The sequence below is a fragment of the Alosa sapidissima genome, chromosome 4 (assembly GCF_018492685.1).
Source record: "Alosa sapidissima isolate fAloSap1 chromosome 4, fAloSap1.pri, whole genome shotgun sequence".
Classification (NCBI taxonomy): domain Eukaryota; kingdom Metazoa; phylum Chordata; class Actinopteri; order Clupeiformes; family Clupeidae; genus Alosa; species Alosa sapidissima.
Window position 1 is genome coordinate 4,379,884 of NC_055960.1, and position 25,862 is coordinate 4,405,745.

The 25,862-nt window shown below is 40.0% G+C and overlaps 1 protein-coding gene across 1 annotated transcript in view; it reads right to left on the bottom strand.

Annotated features, from left to right (window-relative positions):
- Positions 1 to 25,862, bottom strand: part of ippk (inositol 1,3,4,5,6-pentakisphosphate 2-kinase) — a 70,084-nt gene that overhangs the window by 5,933 nt on the left and 38,289 nt on the right. Inside the window, exons 8-10 of the mRNA XM_042089274.1 lie at positions 25,430 to 25,502; positions 6,729 to 7,008; positions 6,390 to 6,525 (exon numbers count right to left, since the gene is read on the bottom strand). Of these exons, the coding sequence (XP_041945208.1) occupies positions 6,390 to 6,525; positions 6,729 to 7,008; positions 25,430 to 25,502 (489 nt within the window). The remainder of the gene's footprint in view (positions 1 to 6,389; positions 6,526 to 6,728; positions 7,009 to 25,429; positions 25,503 to 25,862) is intronic.

Sequence of the window (25,862 nt, forward strand, 5' to 3'; positions counted from 1 at the left end):
GAAGATCATTGAGAAATAAACGTGAATTAAAGAGACTGTCTTAAAGCGACAGTGCACAATTTATACATTTGTTAAACAGCATAAAATTAGCAGTATTTTTAAAGCAATTAATATTTTAAAGCAAATACTTTTCATACTAAATTATAGGCTATACATTTTTTTTTATTTTTTTTTTTTTTTATGCGTGTGCCGTTTGGGGGGTGTTGTGCGGCCCGCCGGCCAATTTTCAAAAACCCAATGTGGCCCTTGAGCCAAAAAGTTTGCCCACCCCTGCTGTAGAGTAACCTTACCTTTGATGAAGGGATTTCCTTAATGTTAAATAATAATTTGGCCCTTGCTGCTAAAACAATGCACAAATTATTAGCCAATGATTTGGTTCATATTTACTCAGACTTGTGGCATTATAGGTTTCTGCATTAGGTCTACTGTTGGAACAAAATAAGCAGAGAGAGATTATTGATTTGTAGGCCTATTTTATTCTTGTAGGGTAGGCTAGGCTATATGAGAAAAGGCCAAGAGTTTCTTAAGCACTTTTATTTTGGTATCGTCTTACCCCAACAAGGCTACAGCTCCATGAAAACAATCAGATATAACTCTATAAAATCTGTGAAAGATCTATAAAGTCTATAAAAATGTATTTTTATGTTGTATTTGGCTGCTGTGTTTGAAATGTAGACTATTCTTTTTTCATTTCAACACAGTATATGCAACAAACCTCAGTTTAGATAATCATATTCACACATTTTTTGCCTAATTGACAACCATGACCATGATAATTGATAATATAAAATTAATGTGCACCATGAGCAAATAATAAAAAAAATCTTTCAGAATGCTTTCCATTCTTGAGCTGCATCGAATCGCATCGTACTGAATCGTTTTTTAAAAACATATATCTTTTCTTGTATCGAATCGTGCCCATGTATCTAGATGTGAATCGTATCGTCTTTTTTTACCGTATTAGGTGAAAAAAACTTTAAAACAAGAATCTATCAATGGAACACTTTTCACAACTAAGAAAATCCACTTTTCATCATTTCACATTTCACTTATCAGTTCAATCAGACAGGCTCTGGTTCGATCAACCCTTACACGTAGGCCTACCCCCACGCCAGTAGGGGGAAGACAGCGCCTCTGCTTTCAGATGATCAATTGAAGTCTTGTCCTGTCATGGAAGTCATGGAATGGATTACACCAGAGAATGTCTAATACGTACGCTCTTGAATTCGATCTCACAAAAAAGTAAGTGAAATATGTTACAGTTTCATGATGTAGGCCTAGTGGTTGTAATGCAAGGATTTGAGGTTTAACCTCAAGTCCTTTCACTTGTAGGGCTTTGTTATAGTCCGATTTTGCCAAGTTTGTAATTTATCAGCTAGCACATTGCTCGTTGGTCTTTGTTTGCTGCTGTTCACAACGTGTTCTGTTTTGCAGCATTGTAGCCTATGTTTTGTGTCGTCGTGTTACCCTGCTCGCGTTGTTGTTACAAATAAGATATAGCACTAGGCTACAGTTTCTTTTAATTAGTTTTAGTGTACAGTCAGTCCTTTTAGGCAAGTCACTCGGCGGCAGTGGTGTAGTCTAGTAGTGGATATACTATATAGCTGGAAATACTGTGATGTAGGCTAGTAGTTAGCTGTAGTGGGTAGGCTATACTGTGATCAACCCCAAATGTATCCTAGTCTATTTTAAGTGGGTATGCTGAGATGGTGATGCTTTTTATGTGGGTATAGCCTACTGCATTGTCCTGCACCAGAGCCGTAGAGATGGCTATAGGCTAATGGCTACACTGTCGGCGGCCATCTTGTGATACAGTTTATCGGACAGCCGATTCAAGTGAATAGACCTCTTTATTTCGCCTTCAAAAAGCTGAGATCTGGTAGCTTGCGATTTTTGCTATGGGAAAATAACATGGAGAGAATTATTGCACTCTCCCAGGGACGAAGAAGTCTGAAATGCAGACGTTTTGCTCAACACACTTTTGTCCTCTGCCTTCGAGTGGTAGGCTACTGTGATCTTCGGTAGGCCTACGTTAAGACAGCAACTTAGATTTTTGCTACCCCAGACCTAACTTGCAATGTAACTTGTCATAGGTAGTTAGCTTAAATTAACACTGATCTCCTTATAGGCAAAGATGACAGTTTTGGTTCCTTTTTATAGGCGAACTTCAGAGGTCTGTTGGAAAGCATACAGGAAGGGCGGAATGTGTGTAGTAGGCTATACACAGCTGCCATACTGGCTTTACAAACTAAGCCCATGCATTTCTATGGATGTTGTGTCTCCCCATTAGAAATTCTCTGGGCTACAATGCAAAAATCATGCCAAAAGCTGGGCCAAATATCCAGTCAAGAAAATCTGGTTGTGTACAGGTGACTTATTGCTGCTATACTATCAATAATAGTTTTCTCTGTATGGAAATACTGCTTTGTTCTACTACTGGCTCACAAAAACTTTGTTCTCTTAACGTAGATTCATACACCAAAGCTATAGAAAAAATTTCAGAGGCTGATGGACACTTCCAGCATTGAGGCGGAAGAAGATGCGAGCGTCCACAAAAGGCAGTGCAGGGTCAAGTGATGGTAAGACCTCTTAAGTACAGACTACATTATTACCACAATTCAAATATTCTTTTTGCAATCAGTACAGATTGTATGGTCTTTTATTTCAGATGAATCCATTCCGCAAGCAAGAAAGCATTCCAGGACTGTGCGTGTGCCTGGAAGCCCTGTCCGTAAGTTAACATTTATACATGTATTTAAGAAACCAGTTGAGTCATATTTCCTACCATGGAACTACTGGTCTCTAAAGGTTGCAACGGTTAGGGAACGTTAGGGGAAGGTTCTCTAAAGGTTGCTTTACACACAAACTTTCCATGGGAACCAAAACCTCCTCAAAAACTAATTCAGGGAACGTTCGGGAACCAAAAACTAACGTTCCCGTAACCAAAAACTAAGGTTCCCAGAACGTTCTGAGAACCATAAATTGTTAGCTGGGACTTCCATTAGATTCATGAAGATAAATGGAGGACCAGATAGCTTCCATAATATAACTAGGCAGACAACAAATTCGAAAAACTAGAGATAGTATGCAAGCAATAGGCCTACACTTACTAGTCCAACAGCATGACTACCAAGTCAGCATCGGTCGGGCACCCCTCCACCTTCTTTAGCTCATGCCAGCGAGCGCTGATATTGATCCTCGTCCGGCCTTTGATTTTATCACTCTCCCTTTTTCTCTTCCTAGTCTCCTCCAACAAAACCTATGCCTTCTTCGGTTTTCGTTACTGCTTCAGCCATGACGACAACATACACGCGTCAGCTGGCAAACAAACGCTAGTTCTCTCATGTCCGAATTTGAGGAAATGGGGCTGGGGGTGTGGGAATAGAGGTATGCCATAAAGCAGTCAAATTTTGTAGTTCTTTTCATGCTCGGATTACTACCCGCACCCGGAAGTTCTGTCTGGACATTTCCCTTGATTATATCATCTGGCTGCACAGCTACAGTACTTTTGTTTTACCCTCACCAAAACAGAGGTGATTGTGACAAGTTGCGAAAACCGGCTGTCTGTGCTAGTAAACATTTTTTTGGGCCTGTGACGTCGGGCTTAACAACCAAATAGGGTTCCCACTAGGGCTGTGCAATTAATTACATTTTTTATTTTTAATCGATCCAAACAATTACAAAAACAATTATATTATTTTGCCACATTCCGTTTAGAAATAGATACAATTTCAACTCCTACAGTGCATACAGTGCCCCAATTCTCATGGTTCAGGATGTCATGGAATTTCAAGGTGTTTTCACATTTAGTCCAAGAACCAAACTCACTCCACTAAAAGGGGACTAGAAAGTGGACCAAAACAAAAGGAACCTAGTTCACATTGTGAGTTCATTTGAAAGAGGACTCGTATCACTTTCTGGTGCACTTCAGCTCTGATGGGGCCTCGGTTTTCTTCATGTTCAAAACGAAATGATTTTGTCACGTCTAATGCACAATCTAAATATGGCAGAAGCGATGCATCCCACTTTCAGCGATGTGTGGAACGTTTTTGGATTTCAATCAGAAAACGGAAAAATAACAATTAGCGATTGACGATGTCGTAATCTGCAGAATATGTAACAGTGATCAGTCCGAGTGCAAATCTGATAACGCTACACCCTGACAAACTAGGTAGGTAAACAGTCCGAGGACGAGGAAACACGCAGCTAAAGCAGGCAAGAATGTTTTTTGCCTCCCTCCTCTAAGCTATGCCCGGTGCTTTTGTCACTTCTCTGATGGACATAATGGTTCATAGAATCGCAAGCCGATAGAAAAAAGAAAGCAAACTTTTCCCCAATCAGGAAATACTTGCTAATTTGTGACTAAACATAGAAACATTCAATAAAGTGGTAGTGGTATGGGCATTCATTCAGTGTGTGTGCGTGTGTCAGCGCAAAATAAATTGAAACCATTCAAGTCGCACAGATATCGTTGGTAGACTGAGCTTTTGTTCAATATAACAAGTCAACCCTGCGTTTATAGTGGCAATGGCAATGCATAAGCCCATTTATACAGTGTATAGAGATGCATCATAAAGGCAGGCAGAATTTGAGCATTAAATATTCAAATATAATTTGATTATTAAAAATAATAATGATTTCTATCTGTGTAATAGCCCAATAGTGTGTAAAGAAGTAAAGTATCTTGGTCATATAATCTCAGATGATCTTAGTGATGATCAAGATAAATATAGTCAACGCTGCAAATTATATGCCCAGGCTAACATGTTACTACGCAAGTTCAGTATGTGCTCTTCTAATTTCAAATGCTCTTTGTTTAAAGCCTTTTGTACACCTATGTATACAGCTCATCTTTGGTTTAGATATAAGAAAAGCAGCTTGCAGAAGCTTAAAGTTGCCTACAATGACACTATGAGATTGCTGATGCAGCTACCTAGATGGTTTAGTGCCAGCTACTTGTTTGTCTTCTCCAATGCGCCAACCTGTGAGGCAGTCCTTAGAAATGTAATGTACAAATGCATGTGCCGTCTGGATCTCTCACACAATAGTATTATTGAAGCTCTAGTGAACCCAGCCAAGAGCTCTTTGAGGTACTCCTCTAAGCTTAGGAGACATTGGAGAGAATGCCTATATGTTTGATGGTTGGTTTTGTCTTGTTGTCTTGATGGCTTGTTTTGTTTTGTTGTCTTGATTGTTTGTTTTGTCTTGTTTTCTTGTCTTTTGTCTTCTTGTTTTTAAATCTATTTATTCTGTCTGATTTTTATTCTCTGCTATGGACATTGTACTAGTGTCTGTGATAAATAAAGAATTGAATGAATGAAATTCGAATTGGGTTGTGAAAAAAGATTGACAGCCCTAGTGTGTGTGTGTGTGTGTTATAGTTATTCGCATCTCTCTCGAACCGATGGTTCGATTGATTTCAAACGTGGCAGGCATCTTGCTACGGGCACGGGTAAGTGCAGTGCCAAGTTTGCCATTGTTTGGATAAGTAATGCAAAATATATCGGTAAAAGCAGCATGCATTGCCTTTCTCCACTCTACTGTAGCCACTCCCCTTCTCACACAGCACAGCGCAGGACCAGAGACAGAGAGGGTAAGCAGAGTATTGCCAGCACTGATTCAGGGCACAGCATGGGTCAAGATGCAATGTTTTGGATGATTATCATGTCTGACATCAGCAATAAAGACTCCCTGTATGAAGTTTGCTTGCAAACATGATTCCGCAGATTTTGCAACATCACGCCAACAAACACAGGTTCAAAATGACGTAAAAATTATGTGCAATAAACAGTCACTTCGAATGGCCCAGGCTACTTTGGACTTGAGACTTTGAATAAACAAACGACAATTCCGACTGCAAGGTCCCAAGTTGAAACAGGGATAGGCTAATGGTCCCGAATTTAAGGACGTTTCAGAATGCCACACAGCTAGACAACAAGTGGCAGACAGAGCAACATACCTGCAGGCATGTAATTGGGCTACAGGTTTTCTACAGGAATATGTTTGAATGGGCACTGCACTAGTTATAATAGATATAATAGAATTAATTCTGATGTGAAGTTATTGAAAAGATCCTCTTGAACAGTCAGTCAACACGCTGTTACTGTTGCTTTTTTAGGCTAAACATTTTCTCCTTCCTGAAAATACTCTGGCCAGCAAAAAAAGACACCAAGTGTAAAGCCTAAGGAGGGGCTCAGCCAAGGGTCAGCTATTTGTTAAGCATCTCCCAGATTCAACCCAGGTCCTGTCTGAATAGCCCCAACCAGGGAATAACCCAGGGGGACTAGCCCAACACAGGTCAGGTCAGCCAACCCTTACACATTACCATGTATGCATCAAAATGTAGGCTTTTTCCCTCTTGGACCAGCAGGTAACCTACAGTTACACACCTTTCTTTGGGAAACTCCTCCAGGTACTGTTCCACGCGTTTGTAAAGGGGGTAAATGCCTTCGATATCCAGGTTATCCAACATCTGAGCTTGAAGTATTCTGCCCAGGACGGAGTCTTTTGACAGGCCGTTAGTACCTGCCAAATAAAGGTCAAGCTCTTTTCAATAATGTATGTGACAAAATGTCAACTTTTTTTAATTCATGTGAAAAAGTATATAAAAGATCTAACAGAGTAGAGCCACAACCACTCATCTGATACTGTATATTCATGTTTCAGTGAGCTCTTAATGTAAGCAACTGGCGTTTTTGAAAAATCTCCGTCTGATAAAAATGTCTTACCATTCCGGTGTAGGTCCCTGTGAACAGGGCTTGCCTCACAGTATCCCCGGCCCTCAGCAGGATGCGCCTTCTTAGGTTCACCAGTGCGACTGCAGTTCCAGCTGCTAAGCAACGCACTGCTGACCACCTGGATGAATTCATTCAGCACAGCCTTGGCTGACAGGTGGCCCTTGTAAAGACCTGTACTGTGGGTGAAGTGGGGTCTCAGCTGCTGGGCCAGTGCACTCAAGTCTGGTTGCTGCTCTGCAGCATCTGTACAACTGAAGATCAGCTGTCCACCCTGTAACAGCATATAGACACATTGTAAAGAACATTTCGAGAATGGGACAGTAGTTTTTTCTTGCTCTCCACTTAGAGCTCAGGCACTTGTCAGAATGATACTGATGTGATATTATTGACTTTACATCAGCACTTGTATGAACACCTGGCATAAAATGAGTTACTGTCTCCGATCTCACTATTCCACTACAGGAAATTAAAAGTGCACTATGCCATATTTTTACCTTAATATAACCTCTACGTAGCCAATTTGATGGTAAACAAACTTGTAATAGGGGAATCGTTCACCTAGCATAGGCATAGAGCATAGCCATAGTGGGTCGCTACCGAGGGAACCAGCAATGCAACTTCAAGAATGGCCGTCCCAGACACCTTCCGAGAATCATGAAACATTACCTCGTCAGTAGATATAGCTCTTTGGAGATAGTTTTTGCTTGCTGTTAGTCCTTTGACTCCTCAACAAAAGCATTTCCATTGTGTACAGGGGGAACAAGCCATGAGAAGTAGGCCATTTACAACGGCAAAGTAAAATATAAATATATTGTGACTTTAGGGGGAGCTCTAGAGTCGCCAAAAACACCTGAAACTGCATAGTATACCTTTAACATCTAATAACATAATTTCCATTGCAACAACCTCTGCTGTCCTTGCAGTGACCGGTCTTTTCTGAGGAATTAAAGCAGCCTCATATGTGTTTTAGCTAAGGACAATGTGACGGAGCCAGTAAGCAGCAGGTGACTGCATGGAGAAGGGGGTGGGGCCAGACAGATCCCAATTGTATTTTTGTGAGGAAGAAAGAAGTGTAATAAACTGCTGGAGTCTAATCTGATCAATCTGACTGAAAACCATTTCAATCAATCAGTAACTTTGATGGATTTTTATGGTACATCAATACTAGCCTTCACCCGAGTTTCACAAATGTGGTCATTTATTTCCTTATTTGAGATGAGTGTTTCAAATGTGTAACCTTAAATGTTTATGAATTCAATGGGGATTCTGACATTTCTTTATGTCCAGTGCAGATGTGTTCGCAAGCTAGACGAGTGGGAGAGGACGATGCTGAGGAGACTTAAAGTTTGAGTGTGAACAAATTAGTTTATTACAGAAGCACATTGCATTCATGAAAAAAGAACAAAGTCCTGATTTTCTGAATTAAAGCGTTAATTAAAGAGTTGAAGGTTAACTTGAACGCTCCCATGCATGACCGAATATAATGTTACGTGTTTTTCTAAATTAACAGGTTAATTACCTGGTTTATCTGAATTAACAAGTTATTCATTTGTTAATTCAGGAAAAACTGGACCCGTAAAAAACAGAAAATACTCGTAGAGTTCAGTTGCAAATTGCAAATAAGGACATGAGTGTACTGCCATTTTATAGGCCTACTAGTAGGGGGGCCTATGTGTCTAATTTGGGGGCTTGTGGGATTCGCATGTTAATTTTTTGACATATCTTTTTTTTATTTCTTTGTTCTAGGGGTTCTTAAGAGTGTAAAAAAAAAAAAACATGTCTCCATTTTTTTTTGAAGGTCCCAAATCAAAGGTCAAATTCAGAAAAGGTCAAATTTGGTGTTTTGTCCATAAACCTCACATTGCCGCTATTATAGCGGTGCCAAAAAGCAAAGATATTCTACAAGGTAGTGTGCAAAAGTGGACCACATAAACAATACAACATTATAAAACATTTTTAGGCTGATGATTGTGTGTGTGTGTGTGTAAGAGAGAGAAAGAGATACACTACCAGTGACAGTTGGCTGTTGATAGCTGGCAATTATAGCATTTAGAATATCAAATAACCTGAAGCACATAGTGCTCTGTTCTTCATGGTTGGTGATATTAGTGACCTTCTAGCCTTCTACATTTGAGCAAGCACATTTTCATAGTTCATGGTGGCACAGTCTAGTTATATTCTGATTATTAGGTTATATTCTGAGGTGTGTCTTTCTGTTAGTCAGGTGATGGCACACATATTCTAAAAGAAACAGATTTTGGGCTATGTATCCCGTGGCAGATATGTGTGGACTGGTGAATGACCCATCACTAGAGACGTATGCCAAATTTCTTGTTTTTGTCCATGCGAGAGTATGGAGATGGTGATCACAGATCAGCCAAAGATTACATTGTTACAGTGCAGTTATTTTACAACAGAACAAAGCAGATTGGCACAGGAACTGCTACAAATCCACCTGTAACAGTAAGCATCTGCAGCATGCTAAGATTCGCTACTAGAAGTCATGTGAAGCAGGCAAGACTCAGTGTCTTCAGAAAAGACGTGGTAGACTCTCTTCTGAACCTGCAGCAACACCTGCAACTGCATCAAGTCCATCTAGAGGGACTATGTACACTTGTTCAGCAGCAGCTGCAGTCAACATAGATAAGTGCTTCTTCTGTCAGAAGCAGACAAAAAAGCATCTTCATGAGGTGTCCTCTTTCAATCCATTTTGTATAAGCTGTAAGGTCTTTAGACAGGTATTATTACAGCCAGCGTAATAGCATTGCAATAGTCTATCCTTGAGGTGACAAAAGCATGGATTAATTTCTCGGCATCTGGTAAGGATAAGGACTTCCTTATCTTTGAAATGTTCCTTAAATGGTAAAATTAAGTTTTGGTGATCTGTTTTATGTGATTATTTAGTGCTAGGTCCTGGTCAATTATAACTTCTAGGTTTTTAACAATTGTGGATGAGGTCAGAGGAAGATAGCCTGTGATGTGGATAGGATATCCCTCATCTTTTTAGAACCTAAAACCGTGACTTCTGTTTTATCTAAGTTCAAAAGGAGGAAATTATTTGTCATCCATGTCTATATATCTCTAATACATGTGTCAAGTTTGGCTAACAGGATTAATTCATCAGGTTTTATGGAGGTATCGTTATGCATCATCTGCTAAACAACAGGGGCCCCAGTACTGAGCCTTGAGGCACTCCATATTTTACCATAATCTGGGTAGATGGTTTATTATGGACCTGTACAAATTGTTGACGGTTAGGAAGGTATGATCTAAACCAAGCGAGTGCTGAGTCTTTGATGCCTGTCAAATGTTCAAGCCTAAGTAGTATGTCATGGTCTATGGTGTCAAAGGCAGCGCTGAGGTCCAGGAGGACCAGTATTGATACAAGGCTAGGTTTTTTGAGAAAGGGCTTAATAACAGATGTCTTAAACGACTGCGGTACATGCCCTGAGGGGTATTTCACAAAACCTAGATAAGCAATTAAGCTGTGATGTTTTAGTCATCCTGGATGAATTTATCCTCGACTTGGTTCCACAAAAGAGATGGCACATAATTTACCATGGGGATTTATTCTCTGCACCTAGCCTGGTCCCGTGGGCACTTTGGAGCAGAAACGAGAATGCGCACACATCCTGATTTACCTTCACCTGGCTTGACATAGTCGCTCCTACTCATCCTGGATTGGCATTAGTGAAACGGGTTGAGCTAGGATGACCAGACAACGCTATGTCAAACCTCGTTTTATCACTTATCTTGGATGTCTTAATTCTGCCTTTGTGAAATACCCCTCTGATAGCATTGAATTATTTAGAATCTAGAGCAAAACATTATCCAGGAAGGAGAGAGCAGTCTTAAAAAGGTGAGTAGGAATAGGGTTTAGTAGACTAGTTGCAGATGAGGAAATTGTGGAGGGGAGATTATATGTTGCGTATGTAAATGGTTGGTAAATGATTGGTTATTGATCTTATCTCTAATTGTTTGACATACAATCATAATACTGACATACAATCATACTGTTGAAAAGAACTGTTTTGTGAACTTTATTAAATCATAGCCAGTGATTTAGGCAGAATTTATGGTGTTAATTATAGTGAAATATACAATTTCAAAAAAATAGGGTTGAAACAGGTAAAAAAATGGAGACATCATTTTTCTCCATGTTCAATGACCTCTTAAGACAGTCCAACCACTCTCCAAAAATTAACATTCCAAACCCACAGAAATCACATAGGCCCCCTGACTATACAGTCTATGGTACAGTCACTTTCCACACACATCAGAGCCAACGTTTTTAACTGGCAAACACTGGATGAAAAATGGATTTTACGGAGCGGCGTCGACCAAATATAACTGAATCATGATTTACACGGGGGCAAAGTGTGATGCTGGTGTGCGGAGTTGCATTGAAAAGAATGCTTTCGACATTCATTTACATTAGATTCCAGAGTGCACTGCGCTCATGTTGGCATCGGTGTCCACAGCAATTTAAAACACCATTCAGATTCAGAACTACGTTGGTGTTTACTTCTTCCTAGTCCTCCTCCTGTAGTCATGGAGATAATAAAGTTCTTAGAATATTTGCTAGGAAGTGTCTCGCAGTTTGAGGACAAGAAACGGTGCATCAAATGGTCAAAATAGTAGCAGCCAGGAAGAGGATTGTTGATAACAGAAGTGACGGTGAAAAAAAATCTTTGGCGCCACACGATTAATGAGTCAGTCTAGGCTACTACTCTTTGGCCTGCTCGTAAGCCCAAACAAGTGTGTGCAGCATGCCTTTACGTACTAACAGCGCATCATTTAATGCGTGATACATTTAATCTGCATCACGCGCCCCATTTTAGGGGAAAACAAGTTAACATTATATCATTGATTCCAATGGGCTAGTAATCACACGTTGATGTTACATCTAGTTATTAATTCACAGGACATTCAATCATTTTACTAACACAGCAGTTAGTGGTGTCAACAATAATCGATTCGGCGATGCATTGCAATGCGGGGCATGCACGATTCAGCATCGATGCGGCAACATGCCATAATCGATTATGTCACTGTTTATTGTCCACTCAAGGCCAGAAAATAAAGTTGTGAAGTTTCAATTACTTCTGGGGGCATTTCCGGAGCAACGTTGTGATGACATGCGCAGCCTGTAGCTACAGTGGGTCCCAGTTAAGAATTGACACTTCATTCACCACCAAGGTGATTCACGCAGCTGGGTGAAATGTAAGTACAACTGCAGCCGCTTGGGGGCAGCATAGTCCGCTGTGGCGTTCCACGGTCGAACCAGACGGAGCATTCGACAGCAAGGGCTGTGATTGGCCGAGTTTTCAGTGCGTTTCTCTGTGTTTTTAGCAGCCCCTGCAACATGTTAGTCCACTGTAGCCTATAAGCTTTGTACATAATGTTAAACATAGTTTTGGATTCAGTGGCAAAATTTCTTGATTGTACAGTGCCCGTCTCTCAAAGTCAAAGTCAAAGTCAAACGCTCTCAGTAATGTTTTAAAATAAGAGCTTCGTCAGCTGGCAGTAGGCTACTTTGTCGGCAGTCATGAGAAGTTCGCTTGCTAACAGAACATAAATATGCTGCCCAGAAACCTTGTGAATAGTTCTGATTTTTTTTTACTACACTAACAAGGTTGAAATATAGCCTTTGCCTACAGCATCTCCTTAACAGTAATGTTAACAAAATGACAGCATTCATATGACAAAGGAAAATGAATTCGGTCACTCAAGACTGCCACAGCAACCAGTGTAGGCTACAGTCCTACCATAGGCCTACTCGAAGCAGATAGCGTTGTCTGACGGTCGAGTGGGTTAATGCATGTATTTCTAGAACAGGTCTGCAACTTTCAGGCAGTTCCGAGTTCGAATCTAGGCAGGAGCAGAGCCTATTGTAAGACCTAGGCCTATCATCATTTTTTGCAAGGTGTTGCTCCTGGCAATACTTGTTTATAAGACGTTTGGTGATTAATTGATAGCTGTTTTTGGGACACGTTAAACGTTCTTTATAATGAGCGTATACGGGGAGTAAAACGACTGTTACGCGCTGTTACAACTGTAGGCTACAATGATTGCAATACAAAAATATGCGCGTGTTAGTTTTGTGATGTTTTGCACTTTTGCCTCATGTGTTTTCAGGTTTGAGGGCTTTTTTGGCAAGATTGACCTTGGTCAGACCATAGATTGTATATATAGAACTGGACAGTGTGGCTGCATTCTACAGTGTTCTATGGAATTGAAGCCGCCGAGGCGACGCCATCTTGGAAAATTTGGAGCCAATTTGAAGTGCGGCTGCGCAGCAAAAGTTGAAGCATGCGCAGTGAAGAGGAGTCGCGGTCAGGCACGCCCACTCAGTTGCCACTCAGCGAGTTAAACACGCCCCTTGTCAAGTGAAACCCGCCCCCTTCTCCTTTCCACAACGCAGGTCGACTCGGCGCCGAAGGCTAGCTGGCTGGATGAATTTTACGGCTGTCACGGAGTTAGCTAAACAGTACAAACAACAATCGGTTTGTTCTTGTCTGGTAAGTGTTGCGTATCAACTGAAAAGTTTTTTTGTCTATTGGTGTTCTTAAATACGTCTAAGAGAGCTTATTATAGACTGTGACAATTTAGTATGGTGAATACTAATGAGCTAACAACAGAAATACGGACAGCGAATTACATGCTAACGTTAGCAGCTACATTAACGTTACCGGGAGGCTAAGTTAGTCGTTGAAGTGAAGATTAGCACACAGCTCCCTTAACAGTCGATGCATGATATACTTTGTTTTATTAGTTGTTGCTGTTTTCAAATATCATGTATGCCATTTCAACATGGAGTAACCATTGACTGTACATGGGGATTAATAACACTAGACAGTCAGTACAGTATATGATGTGATAAAGCAACGGTATGATGTGATAAAGCAACGCAAGTTAACGTAATGTGAAGCATGGACCTCATCAACCTCATATTAATGTAACTACTAGCCAGTTTGCCAGCTTTGCATTTTTTCTAACATTAACGACAGACACCTCTGTTAGAGCTACTTCTGTGATGGTAGGTCGGTAGCATAGACTGTAAAAAATAGATCGGTAGGTCAGTAGTTGTAGACCGCATAAGTGAATGATCGATAAATGAAACGCCTGCATTAAACACTAGCTGCTACGCCAAGAACCAGTCACTTCCCAGGGATATCGGTGAACATTTGAGAAAGACCTTAGTTTGTCATCTAACGTCCATGATCAGTCATACTGATAACGTTATTTTTCAAGCTGACGCAAGTTAATAACATTCACACCGCATATTTAAATGTGTAGTTAACATTATAGGTAGGCTGTGAAGTTTAATGCACACATATATTTAATTAATTGGTATTACTAGTGGTGTTGAGTGCCTGATTAGATGCTTTGTAATGTTGTAAAATTGTCTGACTAACTTTATTGTAACTTTCCTTTTTGCAGGCAAGATATGGGTGATGGCTGAATGTACTGGAGGTGGCAGCAAGTTGGTCTCCATGGTCTACATTAGTCTGCAAGCAAGGGAATGCCTACGTGAAGATGTTTGGCTGGGGTGGTCTGAGGTGGCATGTCCTCCCCCTTTCTCCAAGTACCCTGACATCCATCTCCCTGACATCACCACCCACCATCACTGGATCAACCTGAAGCCCCTTATACATGGGACATGGCACATTGCATGGCACCAAGAAAGGTCTGCCTCTGCTCTGAACCTTCTGTTAATGTGACATCATTCATACTTGAGGCTGTACACATCCCTTTGTTTCTATTTTCTTTATTGATGTCACCCAAACTTCAACTTTCTGTATGCCCCTGAACTCACACAAATTGTTAATTGCAATGCGCCATTTAACTAGTGGTGTAGTCGAGTTAGTTGTAGTGGTGGGTATATTGTGAGCAACCCCAAATGTTATTAAATACATATCCTTGCCTATTTTAAATGGGTTTACTGTGTAGTCCTGTGTAGTCCTGTGTATCACGTAGACTATACCACGGTCATTTAACTGCCTTGGTATTTAAGTCAGAGGCCATTGCTTAGTATTTAACTGTAGCCTACACAAAGATGTAGATGTTACAAGAATATTAATATCAGAATAATTATTGGTTGATACTAAATCAATATTGAATGGGTTTTTTTTTTTAATTTCTTTTGTGTGATCTATCATTCAGAATGCTGCAACATGACTGGTCTTCAATCAGCCAAAGAGGACACATCGTGACTCCTCTCCTAGTTACTCTCCATTGGCTCCCTACAGTAGACAGAATTAAATTTAAATCTCTCACTTTGGCCTATAGGACACTGACTGGATCTGCTCCTTGTTATTTTAATTCAATGATCAAGATATACATCCCCAACCGCCCACTGTGGTCTTCTGATGAGCTTCTGTTGTGTCGACCAGTCTTAAACGCTAGGTCAAATTCAAGACTCTTTTCCTCAGTGGTTCCATGTTGGTGGAATGAGTTGCCCAGTGCCCTTCGTTCTTGTGATAGTTTTTGGTCTTTTAAGCACTTCTTATACATTATGGTTTGTATGCAGTAGTACTGTTTTATTTTCATTATAGGCTGTTGATTAATTTGACATTGTTTATTATTGATATTCTCCTTAATGTAGTCTTACCATGTTATTGTTATTATATTATTGATTGAATGGGCATTATTATTTATTATTGCTTCATTGTTTATTTCATTAGGCTATTGATTGTATTATTTAAGTATTATATTGTTTTGTATTTGTTAAGGGTAACCATAACCATCATCATCATAATGTGGTATTTTCTTATGCACTTGAAACAAAGAATAAAATGTTTCTTTAAACGTAGTACCACTTTAAACACATCACACACTGAACAGCAAAGTAGCTTCCTGATTATGTGTAAAATGTTTACAGAGTATCCTGTCCTGATGTAGTAGGTCCATGTTCTCAAATTTTTACAGCTGACATGAAGGCTGCAGTATTACATTTTTGATTTATAATGGAGCACCCTCTCTGGTGAAAGACTAGCAAGCCTGTGGTACAGTGGGTCCCAGTTAAAAATTGACACTTCATTCACGATCATGGTGAAATGTAAGTACAACTGCAGCCGCTTGGGGGCAGCATAGTCCGCTGTGGCGTTCCACGGTCGAACCAGACGGCGCATTCGACAGCAAGGGCTGTGATTGGCCAAGTTTTCAGTGCGTTTCTCTGTGTTTTTAGCAGCCCCTGCAACATGCTAGTCCACTGTAGCCTAAGCCTTGTACATAATGTTTAACATAGTTTTGGATTCAGTGGCAAGATTTCTTGATTGTACAGTGTCTGTCTCTCAGTAATGTTTTAAAATGAGAGCTTCGTCAGCTGGCAGTAGGCTACTTTGTCGGTAGTCATGAAAAGTTCGCTTGCTAACAGAACATAAATATGCTGCCCAGAAACCTTGTGAATAGTTCTGATTTTTTTTACTACACTAACGAGGTTGAAATATAGACTTTGCCTACAGCATCTCCTTAACAGTAATGTTAACAAAATGACAGCATTCATATGACAAAGAAAAACGAATTCGGTCACTCAAGACACTCAAGACTCGAAGCAGATAGCGTTGTCTGACGGTCGAGTGGGTTAATTTCCAGAACAGGTCTGCAACTTTCAGGTAGTTCTGAGTTCGAATCTAGGCAGGAGCAGAGCCATATAAAGGCCTATTGTTATTTTTTGCAAGGTGTTGCTCCTGGCAAGACTTGTTTATAAGACGTTTGGTGATTAATTGATAGCTGTTTTTGGGACACGTTAAACGTTCTTTATAATGAGCGCATCCGGGGAGTAAAACGACTGTTACGCGCAGTTACAACTGTAGGCTACAATGATTGCAATACAAAAATATGCGCGTGTTAGTTTAGTTAGTTTTGTGATGTTTTGCACTTTTGCCTCATGTGTTTTCAGGTTTGAGGGCTTTTTTGGCAAGATTGACCTTGGTTAGACTCTGCATATGTTATTTCTCCGTATGGAAAATAAAGTAAATTTTCGACACACGTCTTATTAGTTCAATAACAAGTGTTGCTTGTTAAAACATGTGACTAGTGAAACTCAAATGATTTTAGAAATATTTAGCCAAAGCCAAAAAGTGTTAGAGAGAAGGAGAGACGCGGGTGCAGCTCAGATGTCTTCTTAATTTTCTTTATTCTTTAGTAAAAGGTGCAGAACATTATTAAACTTTGACTAACGTTTCGATGTTCGTTAGTCAAAAACATCGACACATCGAAATGTTAGTCAAAGTTTAATAATGTTCTGCACCTTTTACTGAAGAATAAAGAAAATTCAGAAGACATCAGAGCTGCACCGGCGTCTCTCCTCTCTAAAATATCTGTCCTGGCCTGGTTGCAACGGATTGTGGCCAAACGACAGAAGCGCTGAGAACCCTCCTTTGTCTACCAAAAAGTGTTACTTTGTGCCCCGCGCTCCCCCACTGCTTGTGAAAGAAGGGGATGGGGGAGGGGGGCTTAACGTGAAAAAGCTTAATGTCACAAAACGGCAACGAGTCGTTTTAGGCTACAGGCCTTCATAATGGTAGGCTACAGGAAGTGGGGGTATGGGATGACCAGAGCCGTCATCTATCGTCTTTCCAGGCACACAGCTCGTTATATAGCCTATCGAGTGCCTTAACAGATAGGCTCTGCTCTTGGGTTTGGCCTCACAGCGAACTCAATGCTCTTGTTGCTTGCAGTTTGTTAAATAAAGCGATGCAGATTACATCATTTATTTCTGATTAATTGCGTCTTTTGATGTCTTTTGCAACATCTTCTTGGCTACTGTCAATGTCCTGTACAGGTAAATGTTCAACAATTGCTGGTGTAGGCCTACAGGCTATAATCAATTAGGGACTGTTCGTTATTTATTTAAGGGGCTAGCGGAGGAGTTTTGGGAGCGTTAGTCAAAAAAGACGTGACCCTCCCTCACCAGCAAGAATTTTTTCTATGACCCTCCAAAGTGATTGAGAAAAAACTACGATGGAGTATTAGGGCCACAGATGAAGGATTTTTTTTTTTTGCCATGACGAGATGTCGCCATGTCGACATTAAACTCAACATTTTGAGAATAAAGTTAGTTTGGAGAGAGAACGACCGCTCGAGACGATTGAAAGGGAGGACGAATGAAACAATGCAACTAGTGCAACAATGATTCAGAGTGTTCGAGTGCAACAATGATTAGACATAGGACTACATCATGTGGACAAAACATAGAACATATTAACCTACGTTGCTCAGCCAAATGGGCTACTTTGCTGTTAGGTCCTATCACGGAGTTACAGGCGATAAATGCGATGGTCAAAAGTAGCCTAAACGTCATTAGCGGTTTATTTATTTATTGTAGGCCCATTATTAAAGTGTTGTTTTTAATCTAAAGCTTCAACTGCATACTAGGCGCTCTCCCCAATCCTAGACTTTCACGTTGCTTGTTTGTAATGGATGCAAAACAGCCTATTGCTGAATGTATGTTGGAGGGACGAATGAAGCTGTCCTCCCGACCACCCCATGTAGGCTAGTAGCCTACATGCACACATAGCCTAGTGCATAAATAAAGTGCATGCACACATATTCTCTCCCGGGATCAAAATAGTATATATGCTTAGGCTATACCTGTGTTTCTAGCCTCCTATAGGCTACGTATTGCAGGTGAGACATGGAAAAGCAGTTTTAGAAAAATGAGTTTTGCCATGTTATCCTATGGAGAGTGACGGCCTGTGGGTCATGAAGGGCAGTTATTTGGATGTGCAATGGCCTTAGCCACGTAAAACAGAGTGAAATAACATTTTGTAAAGAAACATTACATCATTGGATACATATATTTCTCTAGCTATTTAGCCTAAACGGCATAGTGCATGGTATTTCCATAACCGCGAGACAGCACTTCACGATGACTGCAATGAGTAGTTAACAGACAAGACGCAATCTATCTGAATATCTGCAATCTAGCAATCTATCTGAAATAACACCTATTTGAAGCCCATTTTTCATGTAACATATTGTGTATTAGTGTAGGCTACATAGCCTACACAGTTTAAGCTATGTTTAAACAGTAGGGCCTATTGCGAGTTTAATGTCAGCATGTCGACTTTAAAGTCGACACGTCGAGATTAAAGTAGATATAATATTTCAACTTAATTCTCGAAATGTCGAGTTTAATGTTGACATGGCAAAAATATTTTCTCTCTTCATGTGTGGCCCTAATACTCAGTCGTAAAAAACACATGACCCTCCCCAGTCCCAACAATTTAGGCTATTGATGCCTTCTGTAGGCTACTGGGTCAATTTGGGAGCTTGCATGCTACGACTCCTTCCTTGAAAAAGCTGTCGTTTGCACAATTTCACAAATAATCACCGGGACCGAAACAAACCTGTCAACTTTTCCCAGGTTTATTGCGTATTTTACCTTTTTCCTCGCTGTCTTAGGAGGAGCTGCAGGGCCGTCGCAAGGGGGTGCGAGGCCCTGTGCGAACTTGACAGATGCATGAACTTACATGCATGAAATCATGCGATACCTTACTTTACACATAGCCAAGGCTACCGTCGGTGCATTTTAATAGTAGCCTAGTCTAATAAGCTACACCAGCTTGTCTTTAAGAGGGGAAATTGTATAGCCTATAACATTAGCTGAGTCGCATATTTGGCCATATGGTGTTTATCATAGGCTACATCACGAAACCAAATAGTGTAACAAAGGCGAACTCTTTAACAGGGGAAATTAATTGGACATGAATCATTGTGCTGAACAGTATTTGTCAATGAGCAGAAACACAGACGACATTCAAACTGTTGATAAGATGTGCACTATGGAAACTGGTCTGTAGGCTAACATTGGACAAATAAATGACACTGACTCGCCATATCCTGACTCAGGAAAAAAAAACATTGTCTTGCTTTGCCGCAAACTCAGCAATGAAATCATAGGCCAGTTTACAGGTAGCATAACGTCTTTTTCAATTCATAGAAGGGAGAGCCCAGTCTCTCCTGTGACATTGAGGTGCGCAAATAGTTTTTAATAGCCTGTTCAACTTTGAAAAGCTTCACCCGATGCCAGTCACTGATCGCAATTTCAAATTTCGGGAAGCTTCGTTCAATCTTAAGTTTTAAGTGCAGTAGGCCCCCTTTGAAATTATATCTCGAGCCTATTATAAGGTCCAGTGCGTTATGTCCTGGGATTCGGACGTGCTCATAAAGAAAAGAAAAAACACTTTTTTTATAGATGGTTATGAGGAGCAATACGAGTCTGAACTCCGTGTCATTCAGACTCAACCCTCTTGTTGCTTTGATATCTTTTTCGTTGTCGTTTGAACGTCGGCAAGCAGGCATGTTGCGGTTGCAATTTAAGTGAAATTTCTATAGGCCTACAACATGCAACATGCTTGTTAAGCTGGGCTACTGTCAATGTACTTGTACAGGTAAATGTTCAACAATTGCTGGTGTACAGGCTATAATCAATTAGCTAAATCATTTGTCCAGCTGTTTAAAAAAAATTCGTGCTACATTCAAACGCAAAAGGTGCTTTGATATCTTTTTCGTTTGAACGTCGGCAAGCAGGCATGCTGCGGTTGCAATGAATGAGGATAATTGGTTTTATCTGGATTTATTTTTTGCATTATTTTGAATATGACTCGCTCCAGTCTCAACAGCACATGTACTTTTTCCACACGCATCTAAGTTCTAACACACATCCCCTCTCGCTTTCTCTCTCCATCCCTGCGCACAGGGCTTTCTTAAAAGGAGCTGCACTATTTTACAACAATTGCATCTACATTTTCATATTAGAATGTTTGACTGTTTAAGTGTAAGCTTAAACTACCGTGATCAATTTAAGTTCCCGTGCCCACGCTGAAAGTCTCATGCGCTTATCATTACACTATCAAATCTATAAGTAACCGTGACAAATAGGGTATAAGATATATAAACTCACGCTATTGTATTATAATATATGTTTGGTAATGGCTCACTGCGTCATGGAAGCAGTTAAGTCAAGTCGCATCAAAAATAGTAGTGGCAGAACTCCCAAGTGACACCTTGTGGTTGTTTGTGTCAACTGCAGTTTTTGCCATTTCTGCTAAGAAAATGGGGTGCGTGATTCATGAAGGAACCCGTCCAAACTTAACTGGGACCTACTGTACATGCTAAGCGGCAGCACTAGCTAGCATAACAACAACACTAAAGAATCAAGATGACGGAGGGAGATGAACGTGATAAAACAGGTAATTAGAAACGCACCCAAAGCTTGGAAAGCGGACATCTGGGCACATTTGAGATTCTACAAAGTTAATGGAAAACTAGACAAGACGTACGCGGTGTGTAAAACCTGCCACACTAAAATCAAGCACGTTGGCAATACAACTAACTTCATGAACCATGTCGATCATTGGCATCCTGAGTTGGCTTCGTTAATGTGTGCAGTATGTGCAGGGTAGGAATTTCATGACGACCATGGCCATCGTTGCCCCTTGAGTTGGCCGTGATGCCCCTCTGAAGATCAGAGGTTTACAGGCCACGGTGGCCTTGGTGCCCCCTTCTTTCAATATTCTGGTTTTGCGTCCGACTAATAACAATTTTTATTTAGCCTATGGCCTGTCAAAATAAGCATTCACAGCGCAAATTAATTTAGTCTTTTACGCAGTGGAGAAAGTGACAGCGCACGGCAAGAAAGAAAGTGCATCCAAATTCACCCATTCTTCTCAGTACTCGCTAACGAGCCTACTCATCACACAGACATCACAAGTAGCCCATCACATCACATGAAAGCTTTTTCTCAGTTTTTAAACAATGTTAGCCGTTAATTGCTGTGGTGAACGGTTCACGAGAAAAGTAAATAATATAATTCAATTTAATCATAAATTCTACTGAAGGTTCTGCGCCCATCTCCCTGCCCATTCATATTGGTGGGATACTTCACAAACCCTTCGTTCAACACATAACAAACAATATATCAGAATAAACAGCTGACCTTACCAAACAGAAAGGTGTAAAGCAGTCCCCTGTACAGTTAGCCGTTCCAGAGTAATCCAGTTTTGAATTTACAGCAAATTTCAACATGCATGGATGTCTCCAAATTTGGGCTTTAAGTTTTACAATGTGTTTAAATTATTAAACTTGTTAAAATGCCATATCCAATACCCTGTACCATTCAATTTTATTTTATTTAATGATATTTATGTCAAAGATACAGGAGAGTGATAATACACACATAGCAGTCAATAAAATCTGTTGTTCAATATCTGACTGCTTGTATTGCCTCATGACCTCAAAATTTGCCTTGTTGTGTGCAGTAGAATTTTGATGCATCGCAATGCATCGTCGAATCGAATTGAATAGAATAGTTACCTGGTGAATCGTAATCGAATCGAATTGTGAGGGCAGTGCCAATGTACACCCCTAACAGCAGTTATAAAGAATTTTGTGTATGTAACTGACTCGTGTTAAAACTATGTACATTACCAACCTAATTCGTTTCCAATACACCAATGTTGAGGACAAATTTAACACGTAGCACTTACCATAATATCCCATGTAAAACTGTTAGCTTGCTAGTTACCCAACTGTGGAACTTCAGTATAATATAGCCAATTATCTCACCTAGTTGTAGGAAATACGTTCATATTACAAGTGATTGAATGAATGTGTGAATTATGTTTAGTTGATGTTGTGACATGTAAAGTTAAGCTTGCCTAACTTAGTTATACAGTCAGCCACAGGCAGTTTGACTGTGCCTACATTCGTGACACTTCTATTAGTAAACTGGAAAGAGCAAAAAATAGGAACATAAGGTTACATTAATCCCATAAACAGAGATAACTTACACCAACCTTATTTTGTGCCTTTTATTCACATTTGTTTCAAGATTTAGTAAGTATAAGCCCTTTTTGCTCCCCACTTCGATGCAGCTCCATACGTTTCCATTATATCCAAATAGTCATCTTTCCCCTAAAAGGGGGCGTGTACATGCGGCACATACTATGTTCCATTCCATTCGTCAGTGCGTATTGTTTATTTTCCGGTCTAGCTAGATCCGGAGTGGTGTTGTAGTTTTTCTAACGTTACCGGTTGTTGCAACAGCATGTGAAAAAACTACAAAGTTTGTTAGACCAAAAAGAATGTCAATCTCGCGTTAAAAAAAAATCTACGCCATTAAAATAGGTTTGCGTTAACAGTGTTAAGGCATAAAAAAAAAAAATTCTTGGGTTCCGGTTTCCGACCGACCGTGTCAATTTATGTGCGACCCAAATTTATTTTATGAGCTTGGGGAGGAAATAACACTAAATAGTCTAAGCTACATTAAATAAATCCACAAATAAAAGGCGAACTATTAATTACATTAATTACCCCTTGCGTTATGTATAGGGATGAGCGTATTCTCTCTTTTACAAAGTAGCCTATGCACAGCTGTTCACGAAGACTATTGTTTTCGTCACTTACCAAGGCACTCGCAATTTTGTCCAAACACCGCAACTTTTTCGCAAATTTGACCAATCATCGTAGTTTCACCGTGAAATTTCCCCTACCACAACAGTCCATCGCATAGAATATTGAGCCAGATGGCACACTTCTGCACCTTCTGCATATGACACCAAAGACTGCCCTAACGTGTTCGTTCCTCTGCAGTTTTGGTGACAATAAATAGAAGGCTAACGTTAATAATCTGCTTACTTGCATCTCTCAACCTGGTGTTGCTAACCTACCTAGGCTATGAAAGTAAGTAAGCCTACTTGGTTTACTGACATTTGAGTAGGTTATGCAAACCATTGGCAAACGTTTACCTGGATATGTCCTTTTAGCTTATGTCATGTTTGCTAGCTTGTGGGCTTAGTTTTAGTAGTGCTACCAAAATCATAGAAATTAATAAAATTGCAAGACATTTACCTCTTCTATGATCCAAGAATGATTTCATTCGAGTTGTTTTTTTAACATTTATTTTAACTAATGACATAGAACACATTCCCAATTGCATCCACATACCGTAATGCACTATGCAAAAAGTGATTTACACTCGTAGCCGAACACAGCGAGATGCAAGCCTTCCAATCCACTCAGAAATGTAAATAGGCTACCCTCACGTCCTTAAAGGGGAAGGCAGTCAATTAGACGTACACCACCAATGTAATGACATTAAACAGAAGTGTAGTCAAATAGTTTAAATCAATATGAAATTACTAGATACTTACTTGCTATTAGTAATTATGCAGGCCACAGACTATGAATTATTAAAAAGATATGAACTTAATATGAATTACAAAATATATGAATGTATTGAAACATATGACATGATGCCATCTCTTTAGGTGACACTTTTTTGGACAGTTCTACGAAAGGTTATACTGCTTTGTGAATTACCTCAGTCAAAGCATTTTCACAAATAAAGTAGGCCTACTTTGATTTTCTGTAATCCTTACTGTTTACCTTTGATTATCCTTTTTTAATAAGCATCAAGATGATCAGTGTGATTTTGGTCTTACTAACCTTAATTACCCTACATTTAAAAAATAAATAAATAAATAATAATAGCAACTATTTTTGCAATTTTCACTTCCTCCCGCAATTTCTCCACAAAAAACAGCTAAAAACACTGCAACTTCCATCCAGGCATTTTAGGTCGCAACAGTCTCAAAAAACCTCGCGAAATCCTGGAGGGACTGATTTTCTACCTATCCCTTACTGCCACTGGAAGGGGAAAAAAAGAAAAAAAAAGAAAATTCCCTACCGACCCATGGCCTCAACGGACAACCAACAGGAACCAAACCTTTTTTTTTATGCCTAATAATGTGTTTAACTGACAGCACTAGTTTAGATATTAGGTGCTGATTTCCAGTTTTCAACAAGGTTTTATTTTGGGACATTATTCCTCTTTTAAGGACAATATTTTTTTTCACTGGGGTGTTAAATTAGCAGCTAGCTATGGACTTTTAGATTCTCCGCTAGCTACACTGCTAACTTCACGGTCCGCCCATCGCAAGGAAGTGTACTGGAAATTACTTCACATTAAAGCTTGTTAAAGGAAAGGCGGCGGCAAGGGGACAGATTCCAGGACTGTCCCTTCATTGGAGTCGTTTGTGAGGAGGCAGCTGACTGAGAGGCCTAGCCTTTTTTCAGCCGGTGCTACCTAGCGTATTGTCAACAGTTACGTGAGTAGAGAGAACTTTTGTTCTAAAAACCTGGGTATTCTCTTTTACTTTTATGTCCTATGCATCTCGTCTTGGAAGCGTGTGCGTGAGTTTGTGTGTTTGCATTGACTGGGCATTAGGGATCGACTCAAATATCGGCTCAAGAAAATCGGCAGGCTGTATCGGTCACCGGCTAAGGCTGATGGAAAAAAAATTGGTATTGGTACTAAAAAAAATCCATATCGGTCAATCCCTACTGGGCATTATGTTAATGTAGCTTCATGGTTTAGATCAGGGGTCTTCAACCTTTTTCAGCCCAAGGACCCCTTGGCTGAGAGAGACACTGAGCACCCCCCTGAGCACCCCCCAAGAATTACATAGAGATATAGTAATATGGCTGACTCAACTTCTTATACGATGTGCAGTTCTTCCAAAAATCTATAAAAGAGGTCTCAGATCTAGGACATACAACCTAAAAATGGCTGGATATTCACTCGGCTATGAAAGCCTTCAACAACAGGTATCCATAATACTCACTCAGTAAGACACTCACCTTAACGACACTCACCTTAACTCACTCAGTAAGACACTCACCTTAAAGATTTTAAAGTTGTTTTGTGGTTCCTCAAGAAGGTGTTTAATTGCAATGTACATTCTCTGTTTGTTCCTAGACATAAAGAAGTTGGGGAAATGCGTTTTAAATTCATTTTAAAAAAAGGTAGTCTGAAGTTCACATACATCTTGACTGAATACATTCAAAATTTGTTTTAGTGATGCAAAATTTCAGAACAATAAGAGTAGTTTTCACTTTTTCCTTTTATTTATCACATTCACGGGAGGAACAAGTTAAAGGATAATTCCAGTATTTAGCACTTTGATTCCCTTTTCTTGTTTGGATGAACTAGAGTGGTGGACACCAACATTTTGACGATGGGTCCGGTCTCGACTTTCTGCCTCGTTTTGAATCGCCTTTGACTGTTTCAGAGTGGCTGGCTATGGGCATGCACAAACATGTCCTTAAACCCTT